Here is a 19,751-nt window from a genome sequence, read left to right on the forward strand (position 1 = left end):
AGATCATTCACAGATGTTAAAATAGTGATAATTTGTATATTGCCTTTTCAAATTCTATTTAAGAATTCTATTCTATTCTAACTTTAACTTTGTTCACGTTTCTGAAGATAATCGTTTGAGGTCATTTGACCCTAGCAAAAATACATTAGATAGATACGATGGAGAGGGTTTATTATGACAATACATGATTGCTGATAGCACACGGACGTCTACAAAATGTCTGTTGAAGGTCACTTAATCCGGAAAGCATTCTGTTAACTGACATCTGATAGACGTCTTTAAGATTTCAGTTTTACATTCTAAATCATAAACATTTTGAAGACATTTTCTAAACATCTATTTGACATCTGACAGGAGACGTATTTTATTGTTATATGTTATAAGCAAACATTCTAAAGAATACGTCTTCCAGATGTAAACACGCACATCAAATAGACATCTCCGTGATGTACGTGTGCTATATGTAATCCAACTGAGTAATGAAATTATTAAAGCACATCTGTCTGTCTAAACAACATTAGTCAATTTTTGAACAACAAATCTTTGGCAGAAGCCAAAAATTTCAGGGAAAAAACCTTTTGATTTCCTTAGCCAAAATAAGCAATCAATATGCAATCCAGTGTAATTATTCTAATGATTTTATTATAATATGATATGTCAGCTCAGATGAAGCCTATATGGGATATTATATATCATCATCAGCCGCCCTCTTGTGGTGTAAAACAGTTTCATGTCACAAGGCATGAGTGATATTATATCACATCACATTATATCAAGTCCTGAAGAGTTGTTCTACTTATAAAGTTCAGTTGAACTTAATCAAAAGTCAAACCATCCTGTGCCTTTTTAATGATAGGCCTATATTTTGATGTCATTAATATCAGTTTTGGGAAGGTTAACAGATCTGTCTGGCACATCCTATCTCAAATTATACTGGTCATTTAACCCACAGCATTGAGAACATTTTGGCATTGGAGATATGATAATAAAATTAAGATAGTTATGGATGTTTTTGGAAAACATTCTCAAATCATTTCACACAATGGGTGCCTATGTTTTTAAAGGCCTTACGGACTTCAAGTACACTTAATAAATTTGTATGGCTTATAGATGCCTTAAAAACTAACAAGGTTGACATTTAGCTTTTTGCTCAAGGATAACAGACTACATGTTTACTGTACAACATCTTGGTAACAGTGACATTTTAAGATCCCAGACTGACGAACAAGATGGAGTGAAAAACGTTTTATGCCTAAGATAATGTCATTATGATACTTTTTTTTTTACTTATGGAATTATTGGTCATTTTAATAACATGGAGTTATGATGATAACATGGACGCAACAATAATTAAAATCGAATACAATTAAATATAGAGAAATATGATCAATTGTTTTGTTTTGTTTTTATTAAAATGTGCAGAAAGAAAACAAACGCAGTAAAGCTGGATTTTTTGCTAAATTGCGAAAAACTGGCTATAAAACACATAGCCTAAAAGTTTGGTCAGCTGGCCTATTCATTTTTGGTTTTACCTTCATGATGTAGGCTCTACAACAGGCATATTTCGTGGAATGACACCTGTACACTTATCAGGTCCAACAGAGGAAGCCTAGCCTATGCTCTTTCTTTAGACAAAGCGTTTTTTTCATGGCCAACAATTTGACACTCATTGCCGATAAGTGTTGACCTGGAGAGAGAGATAGTGTGAAAGTGAAGGGGCGGGGCCAGACTTCACCTCGTCTTCACCATAGACTTCACGGCTCCCATCCCATTCAGCACAGCTGTGTCTGTCTGTGTGTGTGTGTGTGTGGATATCCAGACACGCGCGTGGGTCTCTTTATTTCTCTCATTAAATGAGGAATCTGGACTGTGTCGGGGAATGATATCGTCGATTGGTGTGTAGCCTAATACTCTCCAACGGGCGCATAAATCTCCTCACTGGAGGGAATCTCTTTCATTTTTTTTTTTTTTTTTGCAAGATAATAAAATAAAATGGACAGCTCAGACAAGGAGAACAGGTCGGATGAAGAATTTGAATCCCCCGAAGAAGAAGAGGTAGACCCGAGAATTCAGGTAGATTGTCATTGATTTTTGTGCTTAAAGGTAACGTTATGTCAATGTAGCTCATCAATTTAGATGAAAATAGTGATCATTTCAAACACACTTACACCTCGAGTTAGCCTAATTGATTTCATATCACATTTTACGTATCGGTGACACTGCATGTTATTGACTTCTTGACACTGAGGGGGAATTATTGATTAATTCGCCGTAACTTGCTTTTTATTGTTGGCTTGTCTGCGGTAGCTGAGTGCACTGGTGCCTCAATTCAGTGTTGCCAGATCCCGCTGGAAAAACAAGTCACCTGATCTGACAAAACACACAAATAGGCTAAGCGTAAAAGAAGCGACGCCAAGTTTTTTTTTCTATCGCAAAGAGAATATCCAGTTGATTTGATGTAGGCCTACTGTAGCATACACCTGAACTGCATTTGGAGAATCACCGGGAAAAGTCAAGAAACACGGGTGGAAACTAACGTTAGCCTTTAGCGAATATAAATTGACAACTGCTAGGCTATTACTGTTGATCATTGATCATACTGCATCATTTTGCTATGGATGTCAACCACTCGCAGATGAAATAATAATAATTGCAATCCGAGACTTTCCATATTTTATCGAATTTGACTTATGTTGTTAATTAGCTAATCATCGGAAATGGCAACACTACATTTGTTGACTTTTAGAGCCCTGCTGCTTGTTAGAGGTCGGTCTAAATATGTGCATAGGCTATATAGCATCAACCAAGTTTTCTCTCTCTCCTTTGCGCTGCTGCAGTCTATGAGATCCAAATGAAAGAGAATCCCTTTAATGGGATATGTCTCTATTTTACATGTCCGACTCTTGAGTTTTCTTTACAGGGAGAGCTTGAGAAGCTGAATCAGTCCACAGATGACATCAATAGATGTGAAACTGAGCTTGAGGTACAGTATGATTGCACCATCCAACAACCAAGTTTGGACTGAATGAATGGTCAAATAATATTTATTGAATAAATATTATTTTATTCCATTAATAAATGAAAGCCCATTTGGACTGCTTATTGATGGTGGTATTTTTATTATTATTTGTATGCATATACATATATATATATATATACACACACACACATTATATATAATGTATTTTCCTTTTGCCAGGAATTTCAATTATTCTTTTTCTAATATGATAATGCCATTTTCCCGCTTCTTAAAATGTATCAGTTGGTAAATTGTTAATAGAAGTCACCTGTCTTAAGTTTGGATTTTGTACCATGGCACTCCAAGGAACAGAATGTGTTATAATATCAGGATTATGCAATAGATCGTGTTCCTTGAGCACAATAAATGACTGGAACTTGTATCCAGTAATGAATTCTGTGCTTCACTCACAGTAAAAAGTAAACTTAGAAAAAGTTGATGAAAGATCAAAGCCAAAAAATCAAATGGCAAGGAATATGATATTTGTGTTGATATTTGGCATTCATATCCTTTTTTATGCAGAGCATTATTTCAGTAGAGTCCAGCACAGATCTCAGAGATGCAGCATGCAGTAAACAAGGACATGTTTTAGACAAAAACACAATCAGCTGTTCAGAATCAGTCATGTGGTCACTTTGGTCGCACTGAATTGTCCCGATGCCACTGAGTTCATTGTTTAGGCATGTCTTAATTTAATAATTTAATAAAATGACTTAGCTAGTCTGTAGTCTGATTGTTAGTCAAAAAGAGGCAGAAAGAGAAATATTTTCTCAAAATGTCTTAAAATTGCCTGTTTGCCGATTTCTCTGGCAGTCCAGCTCCTGAAGCAAAAACACACGGAACATATTAGCAAGTTGTTTCCTGCAGATACAAATTAAGTAGGGCACATGCTAACTGTATATAATATTAGAGTTGGAAGAGCCATGAATATTTTTATAGATCTTTATCTTTATTAGGATATCTCCAAACTTCTTAAAACACATTGGAAAGCTTCTGGCTTGTTTTGTTTTTTTGAAGTCGACTGTTATCTGAAAAAGTCTGTATGGAATAGCCTACTTTGCAACATGCCACAATTAGCAATTTATTAGCAGAAAATTATACAGATGCCGACACTTATTTTATTAATAAGTTAATAAAAATCACATGATCAGCGCGACTAGTCGACGTCAAGCTTAAAGCGTCATCATAGCACAGCATTAAAATGGATGTGTCAGTACAACCCCTATTTTATACACACAAAACGTTAAGAAAGTTTAGTATAGTTGTCACTCTTTATGCAGACTTCCATGACCCAGTCCAACTCTGATGATTGTTCTGAGAATCCCATAATTGAGCTATTTGGCTGTCAACCAAATTAGTGTTGCTTTTGCGTCACTGGCAATGTTGCACTTCAAAGGGGACTAAAGATTTAACTCTTGGTGTTCTCTGTTTCCTGGAATGCAAGTGCTGCAAAAAATCAACCTGTGTTTTGACGAATGGGATTTAATCTAATTGCTTTCTCTTGGGCAATAAATGGAAAATAATGATTTAATTACATTTATGAAAAAAACTTGTTTACAACTCAAGCGAAAAGTATATTTTTCCATGTCCTTCAGACATCTTCACAGATCTTCTTGCAAATCTGATTACAGATAAACTGATTTTACTCCATTTTTATGTATAGCACCTTTGTGCAAAGTAGTTGACCATAATGTCCTGACAAGTTGAAATCTTAAAAGTCTATCCCAATGGCACAAGTCATTTCACTATAATTCTTGTTTTTAATGTTCATTATATACATAATATAATTATACGTAGCATTCCTTGTGTTTCCAATTACTCAATTGATTTCAGATGTGGTCAGCATAAATCAAAATGGTAATGTCTATAAAGTTTGTTTGTGCCATCTCAACTCTGCATAGTTTATTTTGGTTGGCATGATGTTACAATGCATCACCTTTGATCCAGAACTATGTTCATACAATAAGTAACTCAAAACTGCACATAACTGTATTAAAATTATAATTCTGGTTGATGCTAAATAAATATTTATTTTCATGTAATGGCAAAAATTAAAATGATATATTTTGTTTAAATAACTTAAATTAAATAAATAAAATTAATTAAGTGCTACAAATTAATTTGAATCACAAAATTATTTTTCAAAGTTTGAAAAATGGAAATTTATTTTGAGATTTGCTCAATTTTATTTAATGGTGTTATTAATTTTTTTGTGTTGCTTGATGTAAAATGTTTATGCCATTTGATATCATTGATAATACATATAGCTAAATTTTTTTTTTAAGATTAACGTTGAGTTTGTGTTTAAACGACAATGATGTACTTAAAATAGAAAAGTTTTTACTTTGCGTTTTTCACATACAGACGACAACGTTGTCAAAACGATCCCCGTCCCACAGATAAGCGAAAACGAATAAAACGCTGTATTATGTTGCCAGACCAGTAGATGGCGATGTCACTTTGTAAAGAAACTACGCGTATGAATGCGCATGTGCATTCATACGCGCTTTTTTCACAAATTCGTTTTTGTAGTTGGCACAGAGAAGATAACAGTATAGTTATAAAAAACTTGCACGTCTTCAAAGGTTTCTGTTTTCAGGCCCCCAAAACGCTGTTATCCTGTAAATGAATGGTCAAAACGAATAAAAAGTTTTCTGTTTTTTGGTTGAAATTGTAAACGCCTCCTAAGTGAGCATTAGATGACAGCAATAGTAGTGCTTATAGAGATAATATACAAATAAATATACATTAGTGACAGATTCGATAAGTAACAAAAAAAGATATTGTGCATCCCTAAACATAGCTATTTGATTGTTCATGTTTGGTCCGTGTCTAGGATGCCAGGCAGAAGTTTCGTTCTGTGCTGGTGGAAGCCACTTTAAAGCTGGACGAGCTGGTGAAGAAGATTGGAAAAGCGGTGGAGGAATCGAAGCCGTACTGGGAGGCCCGGCGGGTGGCACGGCAGGTGAGGCCAAGAAAATCAAAACAAGAACCCAATATTATCTTCCTAAAGCCAATTTCACCCACACAGCGTCTGCTTTTAGTTGGCACTCCAGCATTTTTTCTGTGGTGTGTTTTCTTGTATCCCTCTCTGGAGATTGCTGTGCTATCAGCTTGTTATCTGCTATGAGCTGGATGGCTCAGTAGCATTAACTCTAGATCTGTCACAGGTGGTTGGCTTCATTCAACAAGGTGTAAAAGACTTTGCTAAGAGAGAGAGAGAGAGAATGAGAGAGAATGAATGTTTAAATGCTCAATTCTTGGTTCCCTTTTCTCAAAGGCCTGTGCTATTCTAAGAGCAGATTATCAGTTTATCTCAGTTAGTGAATTGCAGCTGGGGTGTTGAAGGGGGGAGAAGGCTGTAAAATGTCTCATTTGCTTTGACTTGTAAAAGCAAAGTTCCTCTCACCTTATAGTATACAACACTTGGTAAACTTTATTTGACTGAATCAGTAACAACAGGAGAGTTGACCTGCTCTGAAACTGGGGCAAGATAGTTTAGAGTGTTATGCTTTTCACTCCATGAAGGAAGTATTATTGGTGGCCTATTTAATTTCACTGACAAAGCACCTGATTTTCTAAGGAAAGCGATGTGCCCTTTGAAGTTATTTTCCTCAGGGACAAACAGAAATGTTTTTATGGAAACAGTCCTATTTGGGTTGTCAAGCTCCTTTATAATGAAAAATGTGGAGATGATTCATATAAACTGGTTTAAACTGTCTTCGCTCGTCTAATAGATGAGTTTTTATGCTGACAGGTTATTCTAATTTAAAACAACAGTTGCCTTTTAGTGTTCTGTCTTGCATTATGCTACATTGTCAATGATAAACTGCTTTTGTTGGGGGAAAACCCCTCAAAATTGCACAAACAAAAGGGTGAGAGATGATAATGATATTATTATTATTATTAAAGCGTTATTCACCCAAAAATTTTGTCATTAATTACTCACCCTCATGTCGTTGTAAACCCTTAAGATTTTTGTTCATCTTCGTAACAAATCTTTTTGATGAAATCTGAGAGCTTTCTGTACTCTTCATTGACAGCTACGCAACTTCCACTTTGACACTTCAAAAATTTCATAAAGAGATCGTAAAATGAATCCATATTAATCGATCCATTTAGACCAAATTTTCTGAAGGAATTCGTTCACTTCATATGATGAACAGGTTTAATTTAGACTCAAAGATGATTTAAAAACTTTGGGTGAATTAACCCTTTATTTATTTATTTTTACTACTACTACTCATATAAAAATAATATTAATATTTATAATGAATCTTAGCTTGATGTACAACCATGTCATTTATTATTCATTATTATTACTTTTGTCTTGATACACAAATATGCCATTTATTATTAAAATAATAAAATCCATTATCTAAATTATCTTAAATTATCTAATTATCTTAAATAAATTAATATTTGCTTGATGCTCAATTATGCTATTTATTATTACTGAAATAAAAATAATAAGAGTAAGAATCATCTTTAAAATTCTTTAAATAATATTTGCTTGCTGTACTAGTAATAATACTACAAATCTTTATAATTGATCTTTGCTTGATATACCATTTTTATGTAATATCTGTTTTTGTCTATGTGGACAGGATATTCTGACCCAAATTCCCAGAAGAGTGAGACCGTAACATTTATGATTTTCATATGTGTAACAGATATGTCAGGATTTACACTGCATGATCAGTCTCTCTGCAGTGCAGCTTTAACTGTTTCATGTCTCTCTCCCCCCACCACTGTCTCTGTCTGAACATCTCCCCCTGAATTTCCATCAATATATTTAGAAAAGCATTTCAAACAACCACTTATGACCTCTTCTGCCAGTTTTATATTTCTCACGCATCAGTGGAAATCCCCTCTAATTCAAATGTTACCTTATTTAGAGCTAATCCACCCCCCTCCCCCCTCTGAGCTTGTTCTTGGTTTGAAATCACTTCTGCAATAGACAACGTCCTTTTTCTTTATATATCTATATGTGCTATATTCAGAGAAGCAGCTGGCTGTTTTAGACTACAGCATATCGCAGATCTGATGCATTCCAATGTCTCTCTAAATAAAAGGCCTTGTCTCGTTTTCAAAAGGGGTCGGTTTGCTGTCCCATGAGAACGTACTGTAAGAAGCTCTTGATCAAAAGTTAACAGCTTGTTTATCTAGCCGTATACTTTCTCACACAAATGTGATTTCTTATTCGCAATCTGTATTTAGAGTGGCCCACTTCAAAGTCTGGTTTACACTTATACAATCGCCAAGTGTCCATCACAGTCCTCTGAAAGAAACGCATGGATCACAAGGCTTCAGCAGCAGTTGTCAGGATCTTTTAGCTCTGAAGGCAGTGGAAGACTCTTGAGTTTAGATGGAATCAGTGATGAGGTATAATGAATGTTTGAAACCGGATAAGCACCACGTATGACTGGTCTGCTGATTCGTGGATTGAAGTTTTTTCAGAACTGTTCTCATATTAATCATTCAGAACACATTTCTCATTAAGAGCTCCTCTGAATAATGCACACACATACTCATTCTCATACGGTATATATATATATATTGGTTTTCCGGCTACTGTACTTCCAGTATGCTTGTAAAAAAGGATTTTGCTGGGATGGATTTGTGAAGACTTCAACATTATCATTCATTATCATGAGCTGTGAAATATATTTTAAAGGTGAATTAAATGATTGAAGTTGCATATTTTAACACAATTATTTTAGTAGCATTAAAGGGATAGTTCACACAGAAAGGAACATTTTTCATCATTTATTTACCATCATGTAATTCCAAATCTGTACGAATCTCTTCTGTAGGATACAAAAGAAGATCTTTTTTTTTTGAAAGTCAATTTGGTCCAATGTTGTTTGGGCCATTTACACTGCTAGTACGATTTTCTTAATTTATGAAAGAAGTCTCTTATGCTCACCAAGACTGCATTTATTTGATGAACAGTACAGTTAAAAACAGTTCTATTCTGAAATATTACAATTTAAAAGAACTATTTTCTATTTGAATATATTTTAAAATGTTATTTATTCCTATGATGTTAAAGCTGAATTTTCAGCATCATTACTTCAGTCTTCAGTGTCACATGATCCTTCTCAAATCATTCTAATATGCTGATTTGGTGCTCAATATTGAAAACAGTTGTGCTGCTTAATATTTTTGGATTCTTTGATGAATAGAAAGTGCAATAGAAACGCATTTTTTTTTAACAATATAAAAGTCTTTAATGTCAGTTCAAATTTAATGCATACTTGCCCAATAAAAGCAAGTAAATACCGAGATCTTAATAGTGCAGCAAAACCAGTCTGTTTATTTCTCTGATCCTAAGAATTAAACGGGCTGTTTTTGCTGTTGTACCTTTGAGACTTCTGAATGTAAATAACTTGCATAATGATTTGCTAGCCATGTGTTTAGTTAATCAGTATAACCACAATGTAGAGTGTGGAAATGAGTGCCAATGCTTAAGTGCTGTGAACGTTAGACTCTGTCTAGATATAACACTGAACTGCTCTGTTTTAGAAGAGCAAGGGAAATCATTTTGCCGTGATATGTCCTCAGAGCACACGAACACAGGGACGGACCATTCTGCTGCTGATTTGTCATGTCCAATGATGGTTTCAATGGTCTTACTCAGCACTTCAGCTTGAGAAGCGGGTACCGCTCTTGTCAGATGGTCCGCCAGCAGAGCTAAAACACCTGCAGCTAAGCTATGTGCGGGTGTCATTGAACTCTCCCAGAATGCCACTGCAGCCTTCTCATAAAAATAGCTTGAATATAAATTATTTCGCTTTATGACTACCTCAGATGTCCTAAATGTGAACTTGTGTTTTCCTAAGGCCAGGATTATCGCAATGTTTGTGCTGCTTTTCCTGGTTGTATGCTGACATTACGCTGTATCCTGACTTTGACATTTAGCCTTAAATATTGTTGACGTTCATAGCATATTAGCAGTTATTACTATGACACATAAATTTGATTATTGAGTTGGATACAATTAGACTTATAGTACACAAAAAGGCCATGTGGGTAAGTCAAAAGCATTATAATACAAATTTTTTTATGTATAAACATCCTTAAACACTATATTAGATATATTGTAATATTATTTGCATATTATTGCATTCCCAGCTCACAAAAATATGTTCTCAGAACGTTTTGTTAATGTTCCCATTAAGTTATGAAACGTTATTTATTTTTTAAATGTTTAAAAAACTTTTTTGGTTATGGGAAAATTCAATTTTGCAAACATTATGTGTGCTATCTTGATGGTTAACTACTATAACTGTTTAATAGTGACCGCATGGCACCAAAGCAGTTTTATTGCAATCAGTTTATGAGTCATGACCCCTCTGCTGCCTTCCGCCTTCAGTCAATAAGCTTTAAAGAATAAGTTGGAGAATTTCATAATGGCTATATTTATCACATAATGAAGCTACAGTTGTTTTTTTAATGAGAATGTATTTGGGGTTTTATTGTGTAGAAAACCCTTTTGGCCCCAAATCAGCTCATGGTTTATTTTCTGCTACAGAAAAGTTTGATAAGGTAAACTCTTTAGTCTCACGTTTAAGCTCGAAGTCCCAGTAGGCCAGTGTGCGTTGATAAATAAAAGCATTAGTCTTGAGAGGGGTGATCTTCAGGTCAAAAAGAGCCACAAATGATCTTGTTTTTCTGCCAGTCAAATGAGATGTACAAAAGCATTGGAAATGACTTTAACCAATTGTCCTGGTTCTGGCATAATGACATCAAAACGGAATGTCAACTGGGTCACCATCAACCTAAAACATCTCATTTATGAGGCCGTCGTCTCTGCATTATTTTTGGTCAGAATTTGATTAAAACTGGAGTAAAATCGGGGGTTTGAAATAGAATGAAGCTTTGATGTAATAAGACTTTTCCATAAACAAAGAGAAGTAGTTTTTCTGTCCATTTAATTCCAGTAAAGGTAATGATCATCTTCTCTGTGTAAAAGTTTCCTGGAATGAAATCAAATAATTTTTGTGATGCTTCTTAAATATTAGATGTGATTTATTTCAATGCCTCTCTTTGCTGCGAAACTGATTTGAAGCAGTTAGTAGTAACACGCTACTCCTCAGGAAATAACTTTAGACCTCAAGAGTACCCCTGAGCGCAATTTGAATGAATATTTTAACGTTTTTCCCTGCATAAACACGAAAGCTTCTAAAGTTTTGACCTCTGCTGAATACTTAAGAGTATTAGCCATTTTAAAGACTTTATAGCTTGATTGTTGTTTTTTATGATTATGTTCACACACTAGTGCTGCCAATCGATTAAAAAAGTTACACATTTTTCTGTACGAAATCACGATCAATCACACCTAACAAGTTTTGAATATATTATTTATATTGTAAACATTTCACATTTCCAAATGAATGTAGAAACAACATAATGAAAGTATATTTTAAATATTTGTTTAATGGCATTTTCTTTTTTTTACAAATGAAGTCTTGTATCTCAGATACCAATACTACTGATGTCTCAATGAAATTGATTTCTTTTTCTCAATTTTAGCCTTTAATTGTAGCCATTCAACATTACAATTCAATGTCACATTTAGCTGTGGCTTTAATATATTTTATTTTATTTCATTTCATCTCACAACTTTCTACACCAGCCCTTCGATCTTTCTGTGTCCTTTCCTGGGTGGACGGGAGATCTGTCCTGGCATCTGCAGTGATCCCCTGTTGTCTGTCTGTGGCAATGCGGCAGCATCATGTCAACTTTAAAGCCTGAGCTAAAAATAGCCTGTGTGTGAGTGAAGAAGGGATGGAGGAAAAGGGAAAGAAAAAGGAAATTAATTAGGCTGTCTCAAATGAAGAATGAAAGACTATAACAGGAAAGATTGGATGAAAGGTAGAGGATTATCCCTGGGATTATTGCGTATCCATTGGACTGCCAGTGTGTGATACAGTGCACATTCAGTTTTGAATCTCATAGCATTCAAGGTCTTATAGTAGAGATATCACTTTCCCTGAGAGACAGACATATCCAGAATGTTGTTTTATTGTGAATGTTCACACTGCTCTTTACCTGTATAATAAATGTAATTGTCATTTTTGTTTGTGCTTGTAGATATGTAGATAGAGAGTGTAAGTAAGATTCTGCATAATGCTAAACATTAACTTTGAATGAATTACTTGCATAATGAACGGTATGATTTTCTCCAAATTTCTGATTTGGTTTATATGATCTCTCTCTATGCTGTAAATCTCTTCAAGGTGTGAAACTGCCTCATTGCCATTGGTTGGTTTAAAAACCTATCCTGTTTTGTTTGGCTAAGTCAGTAAGAGGTTTCCGCAGAGGTTTTCTGTCAGCGGGAGTTACGTGGAGATTAGAGTTAAAAAGTGAAGGAATAGGATTAAAGGAATAGGATTACGTTTTGCACGTCTTTAGTATTGCTTGCTTTAATTCACCATAAAGGAAGTTCAAGGGTGACTTTTAATGTCAACATACAGGAAGTTCTGTACATGAGTAAAGTTTCTCCATCTCTTGCACTGATTTCTTCATGGATTATCCACATTGTTATTTACTGTGGCATTGTACTCTGTTTATGTAAATGTCTTCTGCCTGTTTCCTAGACTCAGCTAGAAGCACAGAGATCCACGCAAGACTTCCACAGGGCCACGGAAGTACTGCGGGCGGCCAAAGAGACCATCGCCCTGGCTGAACAGAGGCTGCTGGAGGACGACAAGAAGCAGTTTGACTCGGCCTGGCAGGAGATGCTCAACCACGCAACACAACGAGTGAGTGATGCAAAGTTGTCGGATGATAGAATGAGGTGAACCAGGAAGTACTCTAACATCCCTGTTTTGGTTTATAGGTGATGGAGGCAGAGCAGATAAAAACACGGAGTGAGCTTCTGCACAAGGAGACCGCTGCCAAATACACTGCCGCCATGAGCCGAATGAAACAGCTGGAGAAGAAGCTCAAACGCACCATCAACAAGTCTAAGTATGCACCGATTTGTTTGTTAAACGCACAAGCATTCAGTGAAACCATTTTGGCTAGTAGTCTTTGCTTATCATGTCTGATGCATATTGCACACAAAAATGGCACGAGGACCCTTAAACAGCCAATGGATGGTTGCTATGTTGTATGTTTATGGGGACTGTAAGTTTTACTTTGTTGTTATAGTTATTTACTAGCGATTCCAGATTTACCCAAGACCCGAAACAATACCTACACAAGTACATGAACACAAAGTCAGTATGAAATATGTTACATAGAACACAATTTGCAATGCACCACCGTACATTTTTTTGCATTCTTATTGTTCTATGTAGGTAGTTTTTGTCCATAATTAGGTTATGCCGAGAGTCAGCCATCTCTGTCTGTGAGATTAGGCTCATGTTAAACCCATAACTATCAGTTTTAGGTGGGTTTCTCACACGTGATGGTGACTCGGCAGGATAAACTCTATTACTGAACCCTATTAATCCTCGCACTCATCATTAGATTAATGTGTCAGCATATTATGTGAACGGTTGCCATGGTGATATGTACGATTTTATTTATAGGCCTTTTACAGTAGCTCTAATCACTTTTTCTCACTCTCTTTTTCAGGCCCTACTTTGAAATGAAGGCAAAGTATTACTTGCAGCTTGAGGTACATATGGATGTTTCATGATAAGAGCTACATTATAAATAATTTTTAAATGCATGAAATAATTTTTGTAATTTTATTATAATTTCAAAATCTATTAAAGATTTACTTAACATTTACAATTTTTTTTTATATTGTTTTAAGAATAAATTAAGAACTTTTGATAGGGTTTTGCTTAAAACAAGAAAGAAATTTGCCATTGGAGTTTGAAAGCTAATTTTACATATTCTCTAAAAACAATCTTTTCAAATATTTAATACGGAAAATATAAATACATATTTTTAATTATTCAATAATGTTTTTATAATTTAATCTATTTACCTGTATGTGTTGGCCCTTACTTTTTCTATTTTTTGGCCATGCTTCCATGTTCCTTTTTCATATCTTGTTTAATGTCAACTTCATGTTATTTGTCCTTCCCTCTTAAGCAACTGAAGAAGAATGTGGATGACCTCCAGGCCAAGCTTACGCAGGCTAAAGGGGAATATAAGTCAGCCCTCAGGAACCTGGAGATGATCTCAGATGAGATCCATGAGCGCAGACGTTCTTCAGTCATAGGCCCGCGGGAGAGAGGTGTGGGTGCAGAGGGGGACGGTGTCATTGGTGAAGACTTGTCTGGCTTTAAGATGGAGTCTGATGAAATATCAAGTGAGTCCATGCAACATACTGTCTCTAGACAGCACTCTAGGCATCATAGATGCTCAGCAAAATTAGGCTGCCTTGTAAAAATCATTGTGGGCAATTATAAGACCCCGTTGCCAGAATGCTTCGCTACAAATTTCATTCAAGATGCAAGACAGAGTGAAGGGAAAGTGTGATTATATCTTATACTGAAAAGCATTGATAAAAATGTTTCAGTTCAATTTCAAATGGATAATTTCACTAAATGGTTGTTTTATTTAATATAATATTTATAGCATATCTGTATATTTGTTTATGGAATGCATTAATTGTGACTGGGAAGTGACAGTTTTTTTGTTTTATTCAGGTAAATTCAGTATTCTTTTCTACCCTTTTAAATGTTTGTGCTTACCCTGATCCGTAAGCACTCCTTAAAGCTGCAGTAGGGAGTTTTGAGAAAATGTTGACTTAGCCTGAAAATTTGAACAAGCACAACTTACAGGTCCAACCCCCTTGCTCTCTGCTGCGCTACAGCCCTCCCTTCACAGCTCTTCCCCACAGCGGAGCCTGCCGTGAACGCGCAGGCTAGTAAGCAGGACCACCAATGACAGCGGATTATAAACAGTTATGGAACATTCACTAATAGGGACGAAACATCAACAATATGCTTTACATTGACTATGGCCTGCCCATACTTTGACTACAAACTTGGTCCTCAAATCATTATGTATTTTGCAATACATGTAACTTTATAAGGTTGCACTCTTTCTATAAGTTATAGCTACTAAGATAACGTTAAAGGATTAGTTCACTTTAAAAAAAAAACTTTTGCTGATAATTTACTCACCCCCATGTCATCCAAGATGTCCATGTCTTTCTTTCTTCAGTCGAAAAGAAATTAAGTTTTTTGATGAAAACATTCCAGGCTTTTTCTCCATATAATGGACTTCAATAGGACACAAACGTTTCGAGGACCAAATGACAGTTTCAGCGCAGCTTCAAAGAGTTTTAAACGATACCAGACGATGAATAAGGGTCTTATCTAGTGAAACGATCGGTCATTTCAAAAATAAATAAAAAACTTTGTTTTATAAGCACAAATGCTCGCCTTGCTCTGTTCTGTGATGCACGTTTGTGATCCTGTTCGAACTCGTTCATCCAAATGAACAAATCTTTTTTCGAGTCATTCGTTCGTTGAATGAACGAAATGACTCGAAAAAAGATTCGTTCATTTGGATGAACGAGTTTGAACAGGAGAGTCACGAACGACGTTACGCGCTCGCGCTGTGCAAGAGAGGGGTGATCAGCGCGTACACGAGCGTGATTGACACTGCTAAGACATTCCTCCTGGCTCTGATTGGTTGTTTCTGACCGGGAGCGGTGTATTTCTACAAATGGCAGTAGGACCACAGGGAGGAGCTAGAGGAGCTTGATTTTTTTCACAGATTATTTGTCTCATATTCTACTGTCAGGACACAATGACAGTTTTAACAAATATTTGTTTACAAAAGCTACCTACTGGAGCTTTAAGCTCTTAGCCTAAAACAACTCTTTAGTTTTTTTTGGATCAAAACTGTTGAATGAGATCCATGTTTTGGTTTTTTTCTCACTATTATGTTGTTCTGAAACCTGATTCAGATTAAGACCTGATTAAGATAATGTGGTCCGTTGATTTTAAAAACCTTTGGATATGAAGGTATTATTTCTGTGTCTATTATAGTACATTTAGTAAAGTGTCTACATAAAATGTCTATTTATATAAAAATTCTAAACTATAGCCTGACCATCTACATGTTCCAGAATCTGATTTTTCCTTTCTGTCCTCCTGCAGTGGCTTCTGGGTCCTACGAGGATGAAAACTGCAGCACGAGTGCCATGTCAGAGGAAGACTCTGAGACTCAGTCCAACAGTAGCTTCAGTTCTGGGCCGAACAGCCCTCTGGACTTGCCTTACCCTTTCTCCTCCTCATCCTCCTTTTCCTCTGCCTCTCCCACCTCCCCCTCCTCTCGCCCCTGCAGTCTGGACCTGCCCAGCACTGTCTCTTTGTCTGATTTTAGCCTGATGTCCCCCATCCTCGGCCCACGCAGCGAATGCAGCGGCGCATCCTCCCCCGAGTGCGACCTAGAGAGAGGTAAGATATTCTTAGATGCGTTTGAGTTGACGGATGGGACCCAAATAACGCTGCACTAGCACGTGAGGGATTGCATTAAGGCTTGTTCTTGTTTCTCCTGTGAGACGATGCCATTTTTCTTTGTTTCCTGCCTGCTTGCACCTGTGCCCTCTAGGGGGGTTCATTAATCTCACTGATGGATAACTGTGTGGCTTTTTAGAGCCTAAATAAGTGCAAAACAAATATATCTGCTAAAATGATGTTTTTAAAGCAGGGCTGTTAATTTACACATGAATATAAATATCTAGAATAATTTTAAAATATGACATGAAAATATTATAATATTTATTATCACATTTATATCACATGAGTACAATTATTGAAAAAAAATTAATTGTATTATTATAATAATTTAATACATATGAGTACATTTAGTACAATTATTGAAAAATATGTATAATATCCTTTTCATTATATTTTATAACTAACATTTTATTATTATTATTATTATTATTTATATATACATTATTACATGTAATATATTATGCTATTAAATAAACCGTACAATTTATATATATGTGTGTGTATATATATATGTTTTGTACTGTATGCATTGTATAAATTGTACTGTGTGTGTATATATATATATATATATTTTATTTTTTTAATAGAAAATGTTTTGTAAAATACTATACATTATAATAATTTAGAATACAATAACAATTGTAACATGGTTAGTAGTACAATATAATATTACAATCAAAACATCTATTTTATATTAAAACATTTTATGTATGTATAAGTGTACTAATGTATACCTATAGGTATACTAATATATATGTGTGTGTGTGTGTATGTGTATATATATATATATATATACAGTGTACATTTTTTTACAGTATTTTTTCTTTCTCTTTTTTTCATTTATTACTTGTATGTAGCAACACCAAGGTCGAGAGTTATTTTTCCAGGAAATGCTTGAAGTGATAATTTATACTTTGAATTCAATGTGGATAAAAGCGTTTGCCAAATGCATGAATGTTAATTATACTAAGAATAATAATATTTTTCTCTTTGATTACTGTGGTTGATTAATCAGCTTCATTGTGTACAGGTGACAGAGCAGAAGGTGCCGAGACCGTACTGGACAACGTTCTCAATAACAATCGCATCAGCAACACTAAAACAACCTTTGGCCTGGATAGCCGTTTCCGCCTGCTATCTCTAAAACTTAGCCGAAGTGAAAGCAGAAAAAACGCTCATAAATCCACTATCCTGCTCGATGGGATGTGACTGCAACATTCCCACGGCGTTGATGTATTCATCCACATTCTGTGTGATATGGAAAGGCACTGGCAGCCACTCGTCCTCCACTCCAGTGTCATCCCAGACCATTCCTCTCACTGTCTAGGATGTTCAACCAACTTTCAGATTGAACTTTCACTGATCTAACAGGTGCGAGAAAAGCAACCCATGACACAATGTGCTTAGGGCAAATATCCCATTTGAAGGGGAATATAACTGGATAAAGCTTTGAAAAGATGACAAATCTCTATAAAATACTTCAATTGTGATATCAACATTCCCACACGTTCCAGTTAAGATCTAAATTCTGTGTAATTCTGAAGACACTTACGGATGACGTTATCACTTGTTAATTAAGATGCATAAGAGATTAGTTATGCTGTAGATTTATCCCACTTCTTGTCTTTAAAATCTGTGTAACTGTCATGGGAAATATAGAGTCAGATTTGTTTGGCAGACAGTATAATGTTACATCTGCGCATGAACAGACTCACCTGCATGTCCTTCATAAACTCTTAAAAAAGGACTCAAAATCATCTGAGGAACCTCTGCGCTGCATCGGTGACTCTTGAGGAAGTGAAGCCAACCGACTGCATCACAGGTCACCTTCTCGATGTCGTCCGGAGACCTGAGGCAGCTACAGGCTGATCCGCGCAGGTCACTTTCACCTTCCGTCACAAGCCAAAAGCGTGAGCTTCCCTACACGGGTGGACAGTGTGCATGTCACTTCATTTTTGTCTCTCTATGTAAAGAAAAATTATTATTTTCAATATAAATAGAAAAAAAGCAATAGAAATTGAGATTCACAATAGTTCAGAAAGTGGCGTAAAAAGCTGGATCTACTGTACTTTCACTGTTCTGAAGGGGGCAGGAGGCTTATGGGAAGCCTTTGATGGGTCTTGGTGGGGGACGTACAGCACTGAAGAAGAAGAGGATTACTGAGCGTTTCATCCAGCTTGTGTGATGCAGAAGGCACTGATTTCGACACCGATGGCACAGCTTCAGGTCTAATCATTAGGCTTTGTGTTTTTGTGTGACCTTGTCTCACTTTTTATTTATTTTTCTTCTCAAATGTTAGTTCTTTTGATCTGTTGCCGTTTTGAGAAATGGTGGTAAGAAAAGAAACCCTGTAGAAGTATTTAAGTGATTTATGGTGTTTAGTCTTTTGTTGTTTATAAAGCTTGTGTAATTGTCAGACTGAAATAAAATGATACCTACAGCACTATTATTAGTCAAATAATCACTGTTACTGCCATAAAACATTTTCCGTGTCTGAGTCGATAATCCTGTGTGCAATGCCACTCCGCTTCCACCGACCTGAGTTTGAGTACCGGTTTGCATTGTTTTTGTGCTCTCTACTTAAAAAATACAACAACAAGAACAAAAAAAAAATTCTGGGTTAAAAGTTATGTAAGTTATGATAAAGCTGCGGAATTGTATGTCTGTGTAAATATAAATAAATATATAGATATATAGGCCTATGGTAGAGAAAGGCTCTACCAATCTCATTAGTTTAATTCCCAGTGAACACACATATAGCCGATATATAAACCTTGAACATTGTGAGTCATTTCGGATAAGAGCACCTGCCAAATGGATGGACCTAAACGTCCTAAAATTAAAACTCACCCAGTGTCAAATGTGAGTAAAAATCGGCCCTGACGAGTATATGAAACTGTGTCAATCACCAGTTGACCGGTATCATTTTTATGATTTCTAACAATGCAATGTTGTGAGCAGATGAACGACGCTCGGGACAGTTTACAGGCCAGCGCTGCATCTTCACAAGTGTTTAAGCCTTGGCAATTTAAATATTCAGACGCAAGAAGACGCAAAACGGAGCTCAATTTTTTGCATGCTGTCTGGAAAGTTTAGTGAATATATGCAAATACTGAATTGTCAATTGAGCTCTCTTTCACGTCGTCTTGAACTTGAATGGACAAATTCACACAAAAAATGCCCGTTTCGGCGAGTATCCTCCTAGTATACACAGTCGGTTATGAGACATCAGTGAACGTAAACAGAAGAGAAAGAAGAGTAAGTATCAGTGTATTGGATCAGTGCAT

The 19,751-nt window shown here is 35.8% G+C and overlaps 1 protein-coding gene across 2 annotated transcripts; it reads left to right on the forward strand.

Moving 5' to 3' along the window:
* Nucleotides 1–1,772: 1,772 nt before the first annotated feature.
* sh3bp5b (SH3-domain binding protein 5b (BTK-associated)) lies at nt 1,773–18,907 on the forward strand. 2 transcript variants are annotated; one of them, XM_077217589.1, is made up of 10 exons: nt 1,773–1,895; nt 1,980–2,073; nt 2,921–2,983; nt 5,856–5,984; nt 12,625–12,789; nt 12,867–12,997; nt 13,610–13,652; nt 14,078–14,297; nt 16,102–16,401; nt 17,495–18,907. In XM_077217589.1, the coding sequence occupies exons 2-10, from the start codon at nt 1,993–1,995 to the stop codon at nt 17,671–17,673; spliced, it is 1,311 nt and encodes a 436-aa protein (XP_077073704.1). In that variant the 5' UTR covers nt 1,773–1,895; nt 1,980–1,992; the 3' UTR covers nt 17,674–18,907. The 2 variants fall into 2 exon arrangements, with proteins under 2 accessions (XP_077073704.1, XP_077073713.1); XM_077217598.1 differs by having other exon boundaries at nt 1,773–2,055.
* The last annotated feature ends 844 nt before the right edge of the window (nt 18,908–19,751 follow it).

This window comes from Siphateles boraxobius, unplaced genomic scaffold (genome assembly GCF_051911475.1).
Source record: "Siphateles boraxobius isolate OS27281-9 unplaced genomic scaffold, OSU_SipBor_1 12, whole genome shotgun sequence".
Taxonomy (NCBI): domain Eukaryota; kingdom Metazoa; phylum Chordata; class Actinopteri; order Cypriniformes; family Leuciscidae; genus Siphateles; species Siphateles boraxobius.

Bases quoted from the DNA above. Each gene is read 5' to 3' on its own strand.
- sh3bp5b (XM_077217589.1), top strand. From the start codon at position 1,993: ATGGACAGCTCAGACAAGGAGAACAGGTCGGATGAAGAATTTGAATCC. The intron at 2,074-2,920 runs GTAGATTGTCAT...TTTTCTTTACAG, and splicing joins AGGTAGACCCGAGAATTCAG to GGAGAGCTTGAGAAGCTGAA. The intron at 13,653-14,077 runs GTACATATGGAT...TTCCCTCTTAAG, and splicing joins AGTATTACTTGCAGCTTGAG to CAACTGAAGAAGAATGTGGA.